The sequence below is a fragment of the Macaca fascicularis genome, chromosome 13 (assembly GCF_037993035.2).
Source record: "Macaca fascicularis isolate 582-1 chromosome 13, T2T-MFA8v1.1".
Lineage (NCBI taxonomy): Eukaryota > Metazoa > Chordata > Mammalia > Primates > Cercopithecidae > Macaca > Macaca fascicularis.
In genome coordinates, this window is record NC_088387.1 from 89,027,888 (window position 1) to 89,041,875 (window position 13,988).

At 39.2% G+C, this 13,988-nt stretch overlaps 1 protein-coding gene across 30 annotated transcripts in view; it reads right to left on the bottom strand.

The window, feature by feature from the left end:
* LTBP1 (latent transforming growth factor beta binding protein 1) overlaps window positions 1–13,988 on the bottom strand; it is a 445,837-nt gene that overhangs the window by 210,870 nt on the left and 220,979 nt on the right. For all 30 annotated transcript variants that reach the window (XM_074011979.1, XM_015433801.4, XM_065527196.2 and 27 more), the window contains 2 exons: window positions 2,127–2,351; window positions 662–936 (listed from right to left, as the gene is read on the bottom strand). In XM_074011979.1, the coding sequence (XP_073868080.1) occupies window positions 662–936; window positions 2,127–2,351 (500 nt within the window). The remainder of the gene's footprint in view (window positions 1–661; window positions 937–2,126; window positions 2,352–13,988) is intronic.

A 13,988-nucleotide genomic window follows, 5' to 3' on the forward strand; every position in this document is an offset into this window, starting at 1 on the left:
AGGTAATCATGGACTTCCAGAAACATCTTTGGAAGCCAGGCACAGTAGCTCATGCCTGTAATCCCAGCACTGTGGGAGGACGAGGTGGGTAGACCACTTGAGGTCAGGAGTTCAAGACCAGCTGGGCCAACACGGTGAAACCCCGTTTCTACTAAAAATAAAAACATTAGCCGAGAGTGGTGGCATGTGCCTGTAATCCCAGCTACTTGAGAGGCTGAGGCAGGAGAATCACTTGAAGCTGGGAGGTGGAGGTTGTAGTGAGCCAAGATTGTGCCATTGCACTCCAGCCTGTGCAACAGAGTGAGACTCCAACTCAATCAATCAATAAACAAATGAATAAATGTATTCTGTACATCAGGGACTGGTAAGTTTTTTCTGTAAAAAGACACACAGTAAATATTTTAGGTTCTGCAGACCATGTGTTCTCACTGGAACTATTTAATTCTGCAGTCATAGCATGAAAATGGGCATAGACAATATGTAAATGAATGAGTGTGGCTATGAGTGTGGCAATAAAACTTTATTTACAAAAATATGGCCACGAGTCATAGTTTGTTAAAGCCTTTTTTATAAAAACCATTTTTATCAAGTCTGGCTTTCTTGTTAAAATGATACCATATCTGTAACACATTACTAAAGCAGGCTTGGTGATGATGCTTACCTGTGACCCAATGGTTTCCTGGAAGCACCGGCCAAGCTGTGTCTTAGCAGCCACAGGGTAGACGTGAGGAATGACCTGCTGGTGGGAGTATGTGGAATGTATGGTCTGGGTCTTCTGGACAGGAAGCCCTTGGTAAGAGACTTGGGATTGGCCTGGTTGAGCTTCTTTTGTCTTCTGGCCTGTTGGGCCATCGATTCTTGAAACCTGATGTATCTGGACGGAGGCCTCAGGCGGATGTTTCACATGGATATTGACTATGTTAGGAGGAAATTTCACTAAAACAGATTGAGAGGAAAACTTGTTAGTCCTGAATAACTAACAGGCAAACCAAAAGTTTTAAAACATGAAAGTAAATTTTATAAACACACATGCACACATATTTATATAATGTGCAGCACTTTGCTGCATAGCCATCAAAATTCTTAAGGGCACATGCAAAATAAAAATTAAGCCTGAATTTGTATTTTTTAAAATTTGAAATTATAGAGAGAAATTAAAACTTTTAACAGTAACATATTCATGAGACTAAAATATTCTTTTCCAAAGTCATAAAGCTGTGAAATGCATCCTGCTTGTTCTAAGCAGATAAATTTTATCAAATGTTCATCAGAAAGATCAAGCATTTGATTAGTTTTGAATTTCTCATGCAATTTCTATCATAAAAATTTTAGGATTTACATTTTTCTATTAAAAGAAAAAACCCAATTTTACAAGGCACAATTCTCTTACCCTTAAACAATAGAGTACCTGTTATTTTTGTGCTTCTTGTAACATACACACACACAAAATACCAAAGTGCATTATTTTTTATCTATAACAAGCTACGTTCTACAGCTTTCAAACAAAAATCTCATCTCCTGATGCAAGGATTCATGTTTTAAAGAATTAGAGCCAGTAAACTCCTATGACCCCCTTTTCAAAAGTGTGCATTTATAAAAATGCCAGGTTTAAAAGGATGAATTCGTCATAGAATTTTTGAGCTCCAAGTGACCTAGTTTACTTTCCTCTACAAATGAACAAATTGAAGTCCAGTGAGGTTAAATGATCGTTTACAACTGAAACCAAGCATTCTTTAATTACAAAGTTCACCAGCAGGTACTGTGCGATCCACTAGCTTATTAATGCTGTAAGGGCCAGAACACTGTCTTGTTCATCTTCCCGTTTCCCAGGCCTTGTCAGAACAGTGCCATGCACATTTATTAGCTCTTGGGGGTAAGAGTCACTAGAGAAAAATGGGCTCCTTTTTATTTTCTTTTTTCCTAGATACCAATTCTCTATGGCCTAGAAAGAACTGCAGCTACATACCTGGGCCCACATTCTGTCTCTACTGCCATTTCTCAGGCCACAAATCATGTACTCCTTTCTGTTTCAATACCACCCCCGGCCATCTGCAGATCCTTGACTTCTATGTGGGTTTGGCAGGTTAACAGAGGTCTGGCAAATGGGCAGAAAGAAAAAAGCTTACCTTTGACTCCTTGCTGACTAGTCACGGTCAGAGGCAAGGTATGCGTAGAATGGATGACATGCGTCCCCAACGCCTTGCCTGGCTGCTGGGAATGCTGATAAAGTTTAGGCACGCTGGCACCGTGGACTGGGATCTGACAAAGCTTTCCTGTGAAATTTGGAGGGCACTGACATTTGTCCCTTGAACTGCACTGGCCACCATTCATACATGGTAGATGGCAAATGACTGAAAGGGAAAAGAGAAAAAGTGGAGAGTCTGTTAGTCTCTCAGAGGCTAAGGAATGATCAACCAACAAAATGTGCAAAACACACATCCCATTATAGGCATCAGAGTCCTACGAACTTTAGAAATGGTAAACAGAGGAGTAAACTCACTATGCCAAAAGTAGTCTCTGTTACTCACTACTTTTTTCTTTCCATCTTAAGTCATTTAACTCTTTAATAGCTTGTAATTATTCTCCCTCCAACAATGTAAAGAAAAGTTCATAGGAAAAGATTAGTATATACAGTAGCCATTCAGGATTATTGTGTATCACCATGCCATTTTAAGTACCATTTGCAATCCATAATTATTTCATTAACTGACTCCCTACATGATAAACTCCTCAAGAACAAGTGGTATGTATGGCCTGGTAGTGTATATGGCCTGGTAACCTTAATATCCTTGACACCTAGAAAAATGTCTGGCATACAATGGACATTAAATAAATATTTGCTCACCTCATTCTCCAGGATGTGATTATAACGCATTGCAAGCCTGTATCAAAACATCTTGTGTACCCCATAAATATATATACCTACTGTGTACCCACAAAAAATTAAAAATTACATATATTTGCTCAAAGAATAAACAAAGAAACAAATGACAGTAATAAAAATAATATTTGTTGAAATTTTTCTCTATTTAAGACACTAAATGCTACCCAGAACAAATAAGTAGAATAGTTTGAATCATACTTTACAGGAATTTGCAATCTTGTGTAACAAGATCTCAGTGAAGCCCAAAATTAGTCTGGAATTAACTTATTTAGAATACTGAAAGATAACAGGACAGACTGGGCAAATAATTTTAAGAGGAGTTATAACTCTGGCTATTTTAGCTTATGGTCAACCTCTTTATCACTAATGAATTCTTCCTGTCAGCCTTTAAACATCACAGATTTCCAGTAGCTTAGACAATATTATAATAAAAGCCCCTCAGCTCCATTTCATTCCAGCTTCCACCCTCTTTAAATCCTCTCCTCCGTAACTAAACTTTCCACCATAATTGTCTGTTGACTTCTCAATGTGCTACAATCTATCTTGGGCCAGTTTATGTTTTCCCTGCCCCTCCTCTACACAAAAGCTATTCTTACTAGGGTCATGAACAGTTTCCACGTTTCTAAACCCAATGGATGGATTTCAGTCTTCCCTTGGTTTCCAGGACACCTCACTCACCTATTTTGCTCCTTCTTCCCGCCTATTCCATCTTAACATTCTTTGCAGACTCTGTTCTCTTTACTTGTTCTTTATATACTGATGTGTGTTAAGGTTTGGTTTTGAAGCCTTCTTTACTGACTCTACACACTCTTTCTCTATGATTTCATTCTATCATATACTGATGTCACCCAAATTTTTATTTCCTGGTCAAAGCTTTCTTCCAAGCTTCAAACTGTCTACAACTATATGTCACCATGCACGTATTTCACAGGCACCTCAAATTCACAATGTCCAAAATTGAACTCATTGTCTTCCCTCCAATACCTCCATCCACCAAGTGATCCTTAAGAAAAACCTGGGTGCTGCTCCCTCATTTTATCTACTCAAACATCTGATCCTGGAAGTCCTCCCTCCTGGACATTCACCAAAGATGTCAACTTTTTGCCCATTACAGGGATCCTCTGCAACCTCATCACTTAGGAATCTTACCTCATTCTCCACAATACAGCTACATGGAACTTAATTCAGTTCCTCAGTGTGCTCTCACCCTTCCAGATCTTTATCCACACTGAGTCCTCTGCCTGGAACATTCTTTCCATCTGGCCCCCGTCAACTACCTGATTCCTATGTATCTTTCAGACTCTGCCTGAACCTCACTTCTAGAAGCATTCCCATTGCCCCTCATCTAGGCTTGACACTTATCTTCTTGCTTCCATGAATCTGATTCACTATCCATCATTCCATGCATCTTACAGCATTACAATCAACTGACTACTTCTCTGTATGCCTCACTCAACCAGAGCTCTGTGAGGTCGGGAAGTTACCTTGTTATGTTTTACTGCTAGCACATAGCCCAATGTCTAGAAGAAATGCTAAAAAACAACAACAACAACAAAAAAAAAAACCAGAAAATACTGAATGAGGGCAGGGATAGATTTATACCTATCACTCTGTCAAATGCCATTCTTGGTGGTATAGAAGATTCAGTCCCTGCCCATCTAGGACTTAAAATCTAAATGGAGAAAATAAATAGCACATAAATAAAAATACAGATCAGCAAATAAGCAGTAACTGGAAAGTATGAAATATAAATCCTTTGGAACTGCAGAGAGGAGAAAAGACATTTCTAGGAAGTCAAAATAGACTTCACAGAAGAGATCATTCAGGATAAGTTTTTCAAACTGGTGAAGATTCAGACGACATCAAAAAGTGCATTTTAGGAAGACAATGTGTAGAAAGGAGGGGTGGTGGGCATATTTGGGAGATAATGAGTAAACCTATGTTGTTGAAACTATGGGTTCTTGAGGGAAGGGAAGAGATCAGGTAATAAATTCGAAGAAGGAGGCTTATGTCAGACAAAGGAAGTTATTACAGGCTTGATAAGGGCTTTGGATTTTATTCTGTAATCAGTAAGTTATTTTGGAGGCTTCAAGCGGAGGATTAAGTAAAGCTGCAAGAGTGTTCCAGGAAGATTACTCCGGTGATGGCATGCGGGATTAGCTGGAAAGGAGAGAGAGTACAGTGGGAAAGTCAGTTAGGAAACTATTATAACAATTGAAATCCATATAATTAGGATGATAGCAACAGGAACTAAAAGAAACATGCAGGAACATAAGGCTGGAGGGAAAATCAGTAAAACTTGATGATGGGTACAGGAGGAACAAGGAAGAGGGGAGAAAGTGAAGGAGGAAGGACAGAGTTGGAAAAATTACAAAGGTGACAACCCAGAAACTTTCTTCAGGGTGTAGACTGCAGATCAAGTCAAAACTCCCCATGCTGGATGGGGTCTGAAAAATATTTGCACTAGTGCTCAATCTACTCTGTGAGGTCTTGGGTAAGAAAAGAGAAAGTCAAAGCTGACTCCAAGATCGAATCAATGACTTCGAAACTCTCAGTTCAATTCTGAATTGATTTTCTACACCATAGCTTGGCTACACTGGACAGGCTCAGTGTGTAACGGGTAAAGCAAAGGGAGCTAGGCCAAGCTTTAAATGTACTACAGATAATCTATAACTGGAATACAGGCACTCCTCACTTGGTATGGTTCCAATACGTGTGAATTTCCGTTATCATACTTTAGTTAAATAATACCAGTCCCCCAACGATGTGGTTCAGACTTCAGTTACCACGGTATACTAACTGAGTAACTGCAGGAAATACAAACCTCACTGCTAGCTCTTTAGTTCGCAAATCATGATGTGAATAACAGATGTGGACCACGACCAGTGACGAATCATGTCACTTCTTTCAAAGCCTGCTGGTGATTGGTCCCTGCACATCCCGTATTCAGTTCAGGCACAAACAGCAAAGCAGAGAGTTCTGCTGTCTCCTCATCTCAGAGGGATAAAAATCACGGGACATTTTACACAAGTGGATAATCGAAAGACAGTATGAGCCAACAAAAAAGAAAGTGCAGCAAAGAAATACAAAGTGACAATACTGGACGAGAAATTGGAAGGCGGCTGTAAAATGAACAGGATGAAGATTCCCAAGGGGATTAACATTAAAGGAACTCTCAGCTACTTCACAACTTTGGATCAGCTTCCAACATTTTGGCCAAACTCAAAAAGGAGTACAATGGTTCACAGAAGAAAAGAAATGCTCCATATCATAAGCTATATAATGAAAAGCAAACATGTTGAAATTATTCCCAAGTTTTACTCAAAGAAATGAAACATTTTAACTCTCAATGTTTCTAACATTTTAAATTATCAAGTACTAAATAAATATTAGCTGTACTATTTTTTCGATTTTCCTATATATTAATAACCTACACTAAAATATTTTTAATGCTTTGGCAAAAAATTCTTAAGGTCATAGAACTCATTTTTTAATTGATTATTAAGATGCAAAGTGAGGGCTCCCTATAATCAATCTATACTAGAATATAATGTGTGTATCTGTGTACACATACATATATATGTGTCTGTGTGTATGTGTATATATGTGTGTATATATATATTTTATATAATATATATATTTTATATATATGTATATAAAACACCCTTTTTTTTTTTTTTTTTTTTTTGAGACAGAGTCTCACTCTATCGCCCAGGCTGGAGTGCAGTGGCGCCATCTCGGCTCGCTGAAAGCTCCACCTCCTGGGTTCACGCCATTCTCCTGCCTCAGCCTCCCGGGGTAGCTGGGACTACAGGTACCCGCCACCACGCTGGCTAATTTTTTGTATTTTTAGTAGAGACGGGGTTTCACCGTGTTAGCCAGGATGGTCTTGATCTCCTGACCTTGTGATCCGCCTGCCTCGGCCTCTCAAAGTGCTGGGATTACAGGTGTGAGCCACCACGCCCGGCCAACACCACCTTTTTTAAACAAAGAAACACTAACCAATAGACTTTTACAAGGTATTTCCAGTATCAGTAGTAGACTTTGAAATCTATCATGAACTTAATTAGTTTCATTTAAATCTACCTTTAAACCCCTGAGATAACTTCCATACAGCTGTTTCAAGGACTATACTAGCATACGTGGATATAGCAATAATCCCTAAACTCCAACAACCCTGTGTCTCTCTGGTTACAAAGGAAATGGTTTCTGCTTGACTTACTTCCACCAATAAAAGTCTAGTATTTATAACCCTTTATGAATAATAAATAAAATATCTATTCTCCAGTTTTAGCATTTCTAAAATGTAAATGACAATATAAAGCTCTTTGTCTCAGTTCCGTAAGTATGTATTGAACCCTTTGTGGCAGGCAGTCTTTTTACACCTATATAGTCATTTATATCAAAGAAACAAATTGAAAATAGACCTACAAACTTTAGGATTCAACTATGAATAGTTTCCTTCTGTTTCCAAAGTTCATGCCACTCTCAAAACATCATCTAGTGATGTATCATCTGTGCTGCCCAAGTTCTATAAAACCTCAGGACATCAAGAGGAAAAGAGTAAGTTATCTTTAAGGTTGACTTGAGATGCTTGTGGTATGCTGGTTACAAGGCTAGCCATGGGGCATATATTTTAGAAAATATTATAGCAAGGTGAACTGTAGAATGCTGGCTGAGACGTTCCATAACCTTGTTAGCTTGACACTTTGCTGGTCATCGCCATAATTCACAATATCACATCACAGAGTCACCTGGCAACTACTACAATTAACAAGAGGTATGTGGGCCTTCACCCTGTTACTCCAGAAAGTGTAATTTTGTGACCTTCACTCAAGGTATCTCATGGTACAACTGTAAAAGGTCAAAATGAGCAAAAGGATCCATGCTGGAAGAACAACAAGCTGGAGGTTTTAAACAAGTCAGGCGTTTCAGTTGTATTCCACCATTCACTTTGGTCTGTAAAACAACTTGCCATACTCAAGTAATTGGGCTGACAGAATAATATTCACATTCTGTGCCACGAACTGGAACCTTGTTTAGATGAACAAATATTCATGACTTGTATATAAATGCAGGCAAACTGAATTTTCTAAAAATTTCTACCATAAAAAGGTAGACCCTGCCTCTCTCTTTCCTGTTATCTTAGCTGACTATAAAAATACTTCGGCTGCTTGTTCCCAAAAGGCACTCTAAGAATGTTCCTGACCTTCCTGCAGCAGGGTCCTGGCCACTCCACCCACTCGCTGGCTTTCTGTGCCAGCAGACAGACCATTTCAAGTTACTGTGGCAAAGGCAGAGCAGGGAAAACAAACCTCCATCTGAAGGAAAACCTGTATCTGTTCTTTCGCAGAACAGACACACACATGATTTTGATTTGACTTTCCCACCTGTCTCTGATTAGAATAATATTCCCTTAACGGCCTTCAGCATTTTTGTTGACATCCCTTGCAGGGCTGGTTGGTGATGGGTAGTAATATTTTTAGAAAGTTAAGTTACTACATTATTTCTCCCCCCATTCTGCTTTAGGATAACAAATATGTTATAAAATAATTAAATGCTGCAGCAAACCATTGCTCACTTTAAGAACCTATGCTACTTAGGCTGGGCACGGTGACTCACACCTTAATCCCAGCACTTTGGGAGGCCCAGGCAGGCAGATCACTTGAGGCCAGGAGTTCAAGACCAGCCTGGCCAACAAGGCAAACCCCCATCTCTACTTTAAAAAAATACCAAAACTTAGCCAGGCATGGTGGCATGTACCCATAGTCCCAGCTGCTTGGGAGGCTGAGACATGAGAATCACTTGAACCCAGGAGGCAGAGGTTGCAGTGAGCTGAGATTGCACCACTGCACTCCAGCCTAAGCAACAGAGTGAGACACTGTCAAAACAAACAAACAAACAAACAAAAAACTATGCCACGCTACACAAAACCAAACCTATATGCTTGCCTTTTCATTCAGTATGCATCGCTAAGGGGAAAAAAGAAAGGCTGGACTCCAAGAAGACAGTTACCTTCTTCTAAAGCTAGAACAGAGGAACCAGGAAGGCCTAGTCCTACACATGACCAAGAAAGAAGGATGTGGACTGGTTTTCTCCCTAAGGAATGTAGAGATTTACAGTTGTTGTGTTCTAAAACTGCCTATCATCAATTCTTGATTATCTGTCTGTTAACTTATACTGACTCAGACTCCATCAAAAAAACAGAGTTAGGGTCGTCCAGAACAACCTGTCCAAGGAAGTGAGATTTAAGCTGAACTTAAAGGGGGAAGAATCCAGAGAGGTAAAAAGTTGGCAGAAGAGTGTTTACAGAAGAACAAATAACTTGAGCAAAGATCTTGAGGTGAGGTGGTTTCGAAAGGTTCCAAAACTGAGAGGAAGCTGATGTGGCTAGAGTGATGTGGAAGCTGATATGGCTGGAGGAAGCCGATGTGGCTGGAGTGTAAGTGGGAGAAAGGGAGACAAGCTGGGTTTCAGATACAGACACAGGCCAAATTCCTGTTCATTTCCATAAGGATACAAGGCAGTCTGTAAAAGTAGACAGAGTAAAACACAAAGAATATAAATGATAAATTAAAACTTAGGACCCAGGCAATCTGAATCACAGGAGACAGAACCAGGGAAAAACACGGATAGCTGCAGGACATTCTATTGGATACATTTTCAATGTGCAATGGATACTTGGCTTTGGGTTTTTAAATCTTATTTTACATTTTTAAATAACCAGTTGGCCAGATTCTAGTTAAATTTCTAAAAGTTTTAATTTAAAACTCACTAAATATATAATCATTAAGAAGGTATGGGGATTTTCTTTCACATGTAAGAGAAGAGACTAGTATTCTCCATAGTAAATGCAAAAGACAAAACAGAGTTCCAAAGAGAAAATGCTTTAAAAAAGTTAAAGACGCACCCAGCACTCCCCATCAGTGAGCATCTCTTTGGGTCTGTTTTTTTTTTAAGAATATATGCATTTATTTGACACCAGATGTAAAAATACATTATCGTTTCACTCTTTTATAATGAAGGTGTTTTCTATTTTATATATCACAAGAATGAAAAGACTTCACAAATATTAATAGTAACCATTAGTTTTAAACTCTAGACAAGGGGTTTCCAATCTTTTGGTTTCCCTGAGCCACACTGGAAGAAGAACTGTCATGAGCCACACATTACATACACTAACACTTATGATAGCTGATGAGCTTTAAAAAAAAATCACAGAAAGATCTCATAATGTTTTAAGAAAGCTTGCAAATTTGTGCTGGGCCGCATTCAAAGCCATCCTGGGCCACATGCAGTCCATGGGCTGGGGTTGAACAAGCTTGCTCTAGACAAAGAGGTGACTTTTTTAAAACAGCAAATAAAAGCATGCTGGGGGCCAGGCACGGTGGCTCATGCCCGAAGTCCCAGCACTGCAGGAGGCCAAGGTGGGAGGATCACTTGAAACAAGGAGTTTGTTACCAGCTTTGGCAACACAGAGAGACCCTGTCTTCCAAAGAAGAAAAAGAAAAAAGGAAAACAAAGCATGCCAGAAGATGTAGAAACTTACTAATTAATACCTACAAAAATGTTGGGGGTGGAGAGATATCATTACAAGGAAGTTCCTCCATAGGATCTAACCTCAGAACTCCAAGGCTATTACATCAACAAACCAACATGGTGGTGAGATACCATCCAAGCATCACTGACTTTAAAGACTATTTTAACCATTGGTTTAGTTCATTCAAGCAAATAGGACATTACTCTTTTTGTTACCTGCTTTGAAAATTAATAAGACCATTTTCATTCCATCCCCACCTATCAAATACTAGGTATATGAAGTTAATGTTAAAGTAAATGCAGATTTCAACAAGTGCAAAAGATCAACCTTAATGCAAACAACAATTCCAAAAATACCACGAATTGAATTTTTAATGCTGGTGGGCATTAGTGAATGCTTCAATACCATGTTCTGTTTATAACCCAGGAGACAGGAAGCGCTATCACATACACCAGATAGGATGAGGCCATTCATCATCTCAGCTTTGTTTATAGCTTCCTGTTCATTTATCATCAACCTCACCATTGCTGTGCGCTATCTAATTTGATCTAGTTTTACACTTTGCATAACCCTAAGGAGCTCCATATATCAGGCATGTCATAAAATTCCACTTCACATTCTTCATCACAGATGCTGTCATTGTCGCTCTCTCCTAATGCTTCCTAAACCTCAAGGCTCTGTCACCCTTAGGAAAAATGCAGTAACATTTGTTGGCTGCAGAAACACCAAACGCCTTGAGATTGAGGCCTCCTTCAGCAACAATCTTCAAAAACTTCAAAATCACTATGTAGACTACAGTGTCTCCACCTGCAAAAATGAGGTGGCTGGGGGACACAATCCACAGGTTCTTTTCCATCCCTGTAATTCAGGGGGCTTTGGAGTAGCCCTTGGGGATCATCAGAAACACTTGCAGGGGTGCAGAGAGGTGCAGGTAAGCAAGCAAGGGCTTGGGCTAGCATAATGTGATTTGATCATCACATTACCTACACCCACAAATTTGTAAAGCCTAGAGGGATGTTCAGATTACAGTTTAATCACTACAGTTTACATTTGCATTCTTTTCTTACTACATAGCCTTCGTATTGGCTATGTAGTGCCATGTGCCATGTATTGCTACATATGCCATGTATTGCTACAGAGCCTTAGTGATTGATTTTAGTAGCTATATAATATTCCATTGGCAGATGGTAAAGTATACAGCCATTCCTCTATTGTGCTTAGCTTGTCTGCATTTCTTTCCTTCTTTTTTTTTTTTTTTTTTTTAGACAGGGTCTTATTCTGTCACTCAGGCTATAGTGTAGTGGTGCGATCTCGGCTCACTGCAACCTCCGTCTCCCAAGTTCAAGCCATTCTCCTGCCTCGGCCTCCCAAGTAGCTGGAATTACAGGCACCCACCACCACTCCTGGCTAATTTTTGTATTTTTAGTACAGGCAGGGTTTCACCATATTGGCCAGGCTGGTCTCGAACTCCTGACCTCAAGTGATGTGCCCACCTCAGCCCTGCAAAGTGCTGGGATTACAGGTGTGAGCCACCATGCCCAGCCTTGTCTGCATTTTTTAACTATTAGAGATAAAGCTCCAAAGAACATCTTCCACAAGCACAAAGTTTTATTCTTAGTAATTATTGTCTAATGCATTCAGTTAATATTTACGAATTGCTTAGTACACAAGGCAACGTGCTAGGAGATACAGCAAACAAGAAAATATAACCTGAGTCAATTACATTAATGTAACTGTCTCACCATGGGGAGAATACAGAGCATAGACATTAAGAGTAAGAGCGTGGAATCAGATCTCCAGGGGTTTGAATCCCAACTTCATTATTTCTTATTGGCAGGACATTGGGTAAGTTATTTAATGTTTTCCCACCCTACTTCTTCACCTGTAAAATGAGAAAAATAACTGTATCCAGCTCATATGGCTGTTGTGTGACCTGAATGAATTCATATATTCAAAGCACACAGAACTCAGCACATAGTAGGCACTCAGCAAACGTTAGCCACCCTCATCAACTTTGTAATTATTATGGCAGCGTGCAATGGGAACATAAAAAAGGGAAAGCAAACCAGCATATCAGCAACAAGAGGGATGTGCGTATCCTTACAGCCGGTCAGGTCATGAACTTGACTGTAGATTATTTCCTTCACTACTTTCTCTAGAATTGAGTGCTGGGCTGTTGAATTTCTAAGTATATCAACAGATGAATTTCCAAAAAGAATATGTCAATCAATAACTCAATAGCACTATATAAATATGTTAAATTAACATGTTGTCGGCCAGGCGCGGTGAATCACGCACGCCTGTAATCCCAACACTTTGGGAGGCCGAGGCGGGCAGATGACCAAGTCAGGAGATCGAGACCACCCTGGCTAACACGGTGAAACCCCGTCTCTACTAAAAATACAAAAAATTAGCCGGGCGTGGTGGTGGGCGCCTGTAGTCCCAGCTACTTGGGAAGCTGAGGCAGGAGAATGGTGTGAACCGGGAGGCAGAGCTTGCAGTGAGCCAAGATAGAACCACTGCACTCCAGCCTGGGCGACAGAGCGAGACTCCGTCTCAAAAAACATATAAATAAATAGATTGATTAATTAACATGTTGTCAAAATTGGATTTTATTTCTAAATATTTTTACCAATTTACTAGTTTCAAGATAACTTCTGAGCTATGAATATTTTTCTTACTATCTGATTACATTACCACAATGCTGATTTTGCATGTCTTTACTAAAGATTTTGAACATTTTCCCACATACCTGTTTACTGCTTTTACTTCTTGTTTGAGCTATCTTTTTATCCATATATTTTACCTATCTCTTAGAATGTTAATGATTTTTAAATTACTCTCCTGATGGTTTTTATGGACAATAAATTTTAAGATTCTATTTGTCCTATCGATGAAAACACCTATGTCACTCTATTTCCTGTTTACTTTTGTCTGGATTACACAAATTTTGTGTGCTGTTTTTCTATACTTAAGTTTGTAAGTGCTATTCTCTATTATATGTTCTATGGTTTCAATTATTTAAAAGCTACTACCCCTCCAAGTATCTGATAAGTAATCTATTTCATGCTGATATTTTATTTTCTTCTCTTTCTTGCTTAATTATTTAACTCATTCCATCTGGAGCTTTTACCCAGTGTATTAAGTACAGATTATAACAAATTTTGCTTCCAACTGTTATCTAAATATCTTAATATTAGTTATTAAATAAAACTTCCTTTCCTATTTTTTAAAGATAAGCAGCTATTTTGAACAGAAGGCTTCAAAGGGGGAGAGAGACATAATGTGGTGGAAAAGAAAAATAAAATGTGGCAGTTTCGGGTGGAGTTAGGAATGGAAGAACAGAGGAAGAATGCAGGCTAAAGAAGGGCATGGAGACCTTCTAGGACTCACACAAAAGCAGAGAAACGTTCCCCATGGGACATGAAAGAAGAAACACACTGGGCAATAAAATGAAATGGGGTCTATAAAATTCCGGCAGATGCCAAAAGGAATAAATTCTGGGTGGACAATGTTTGGGAACCACTACTATAAACAAAAATCTGCAAGGCCCGACTACAACTC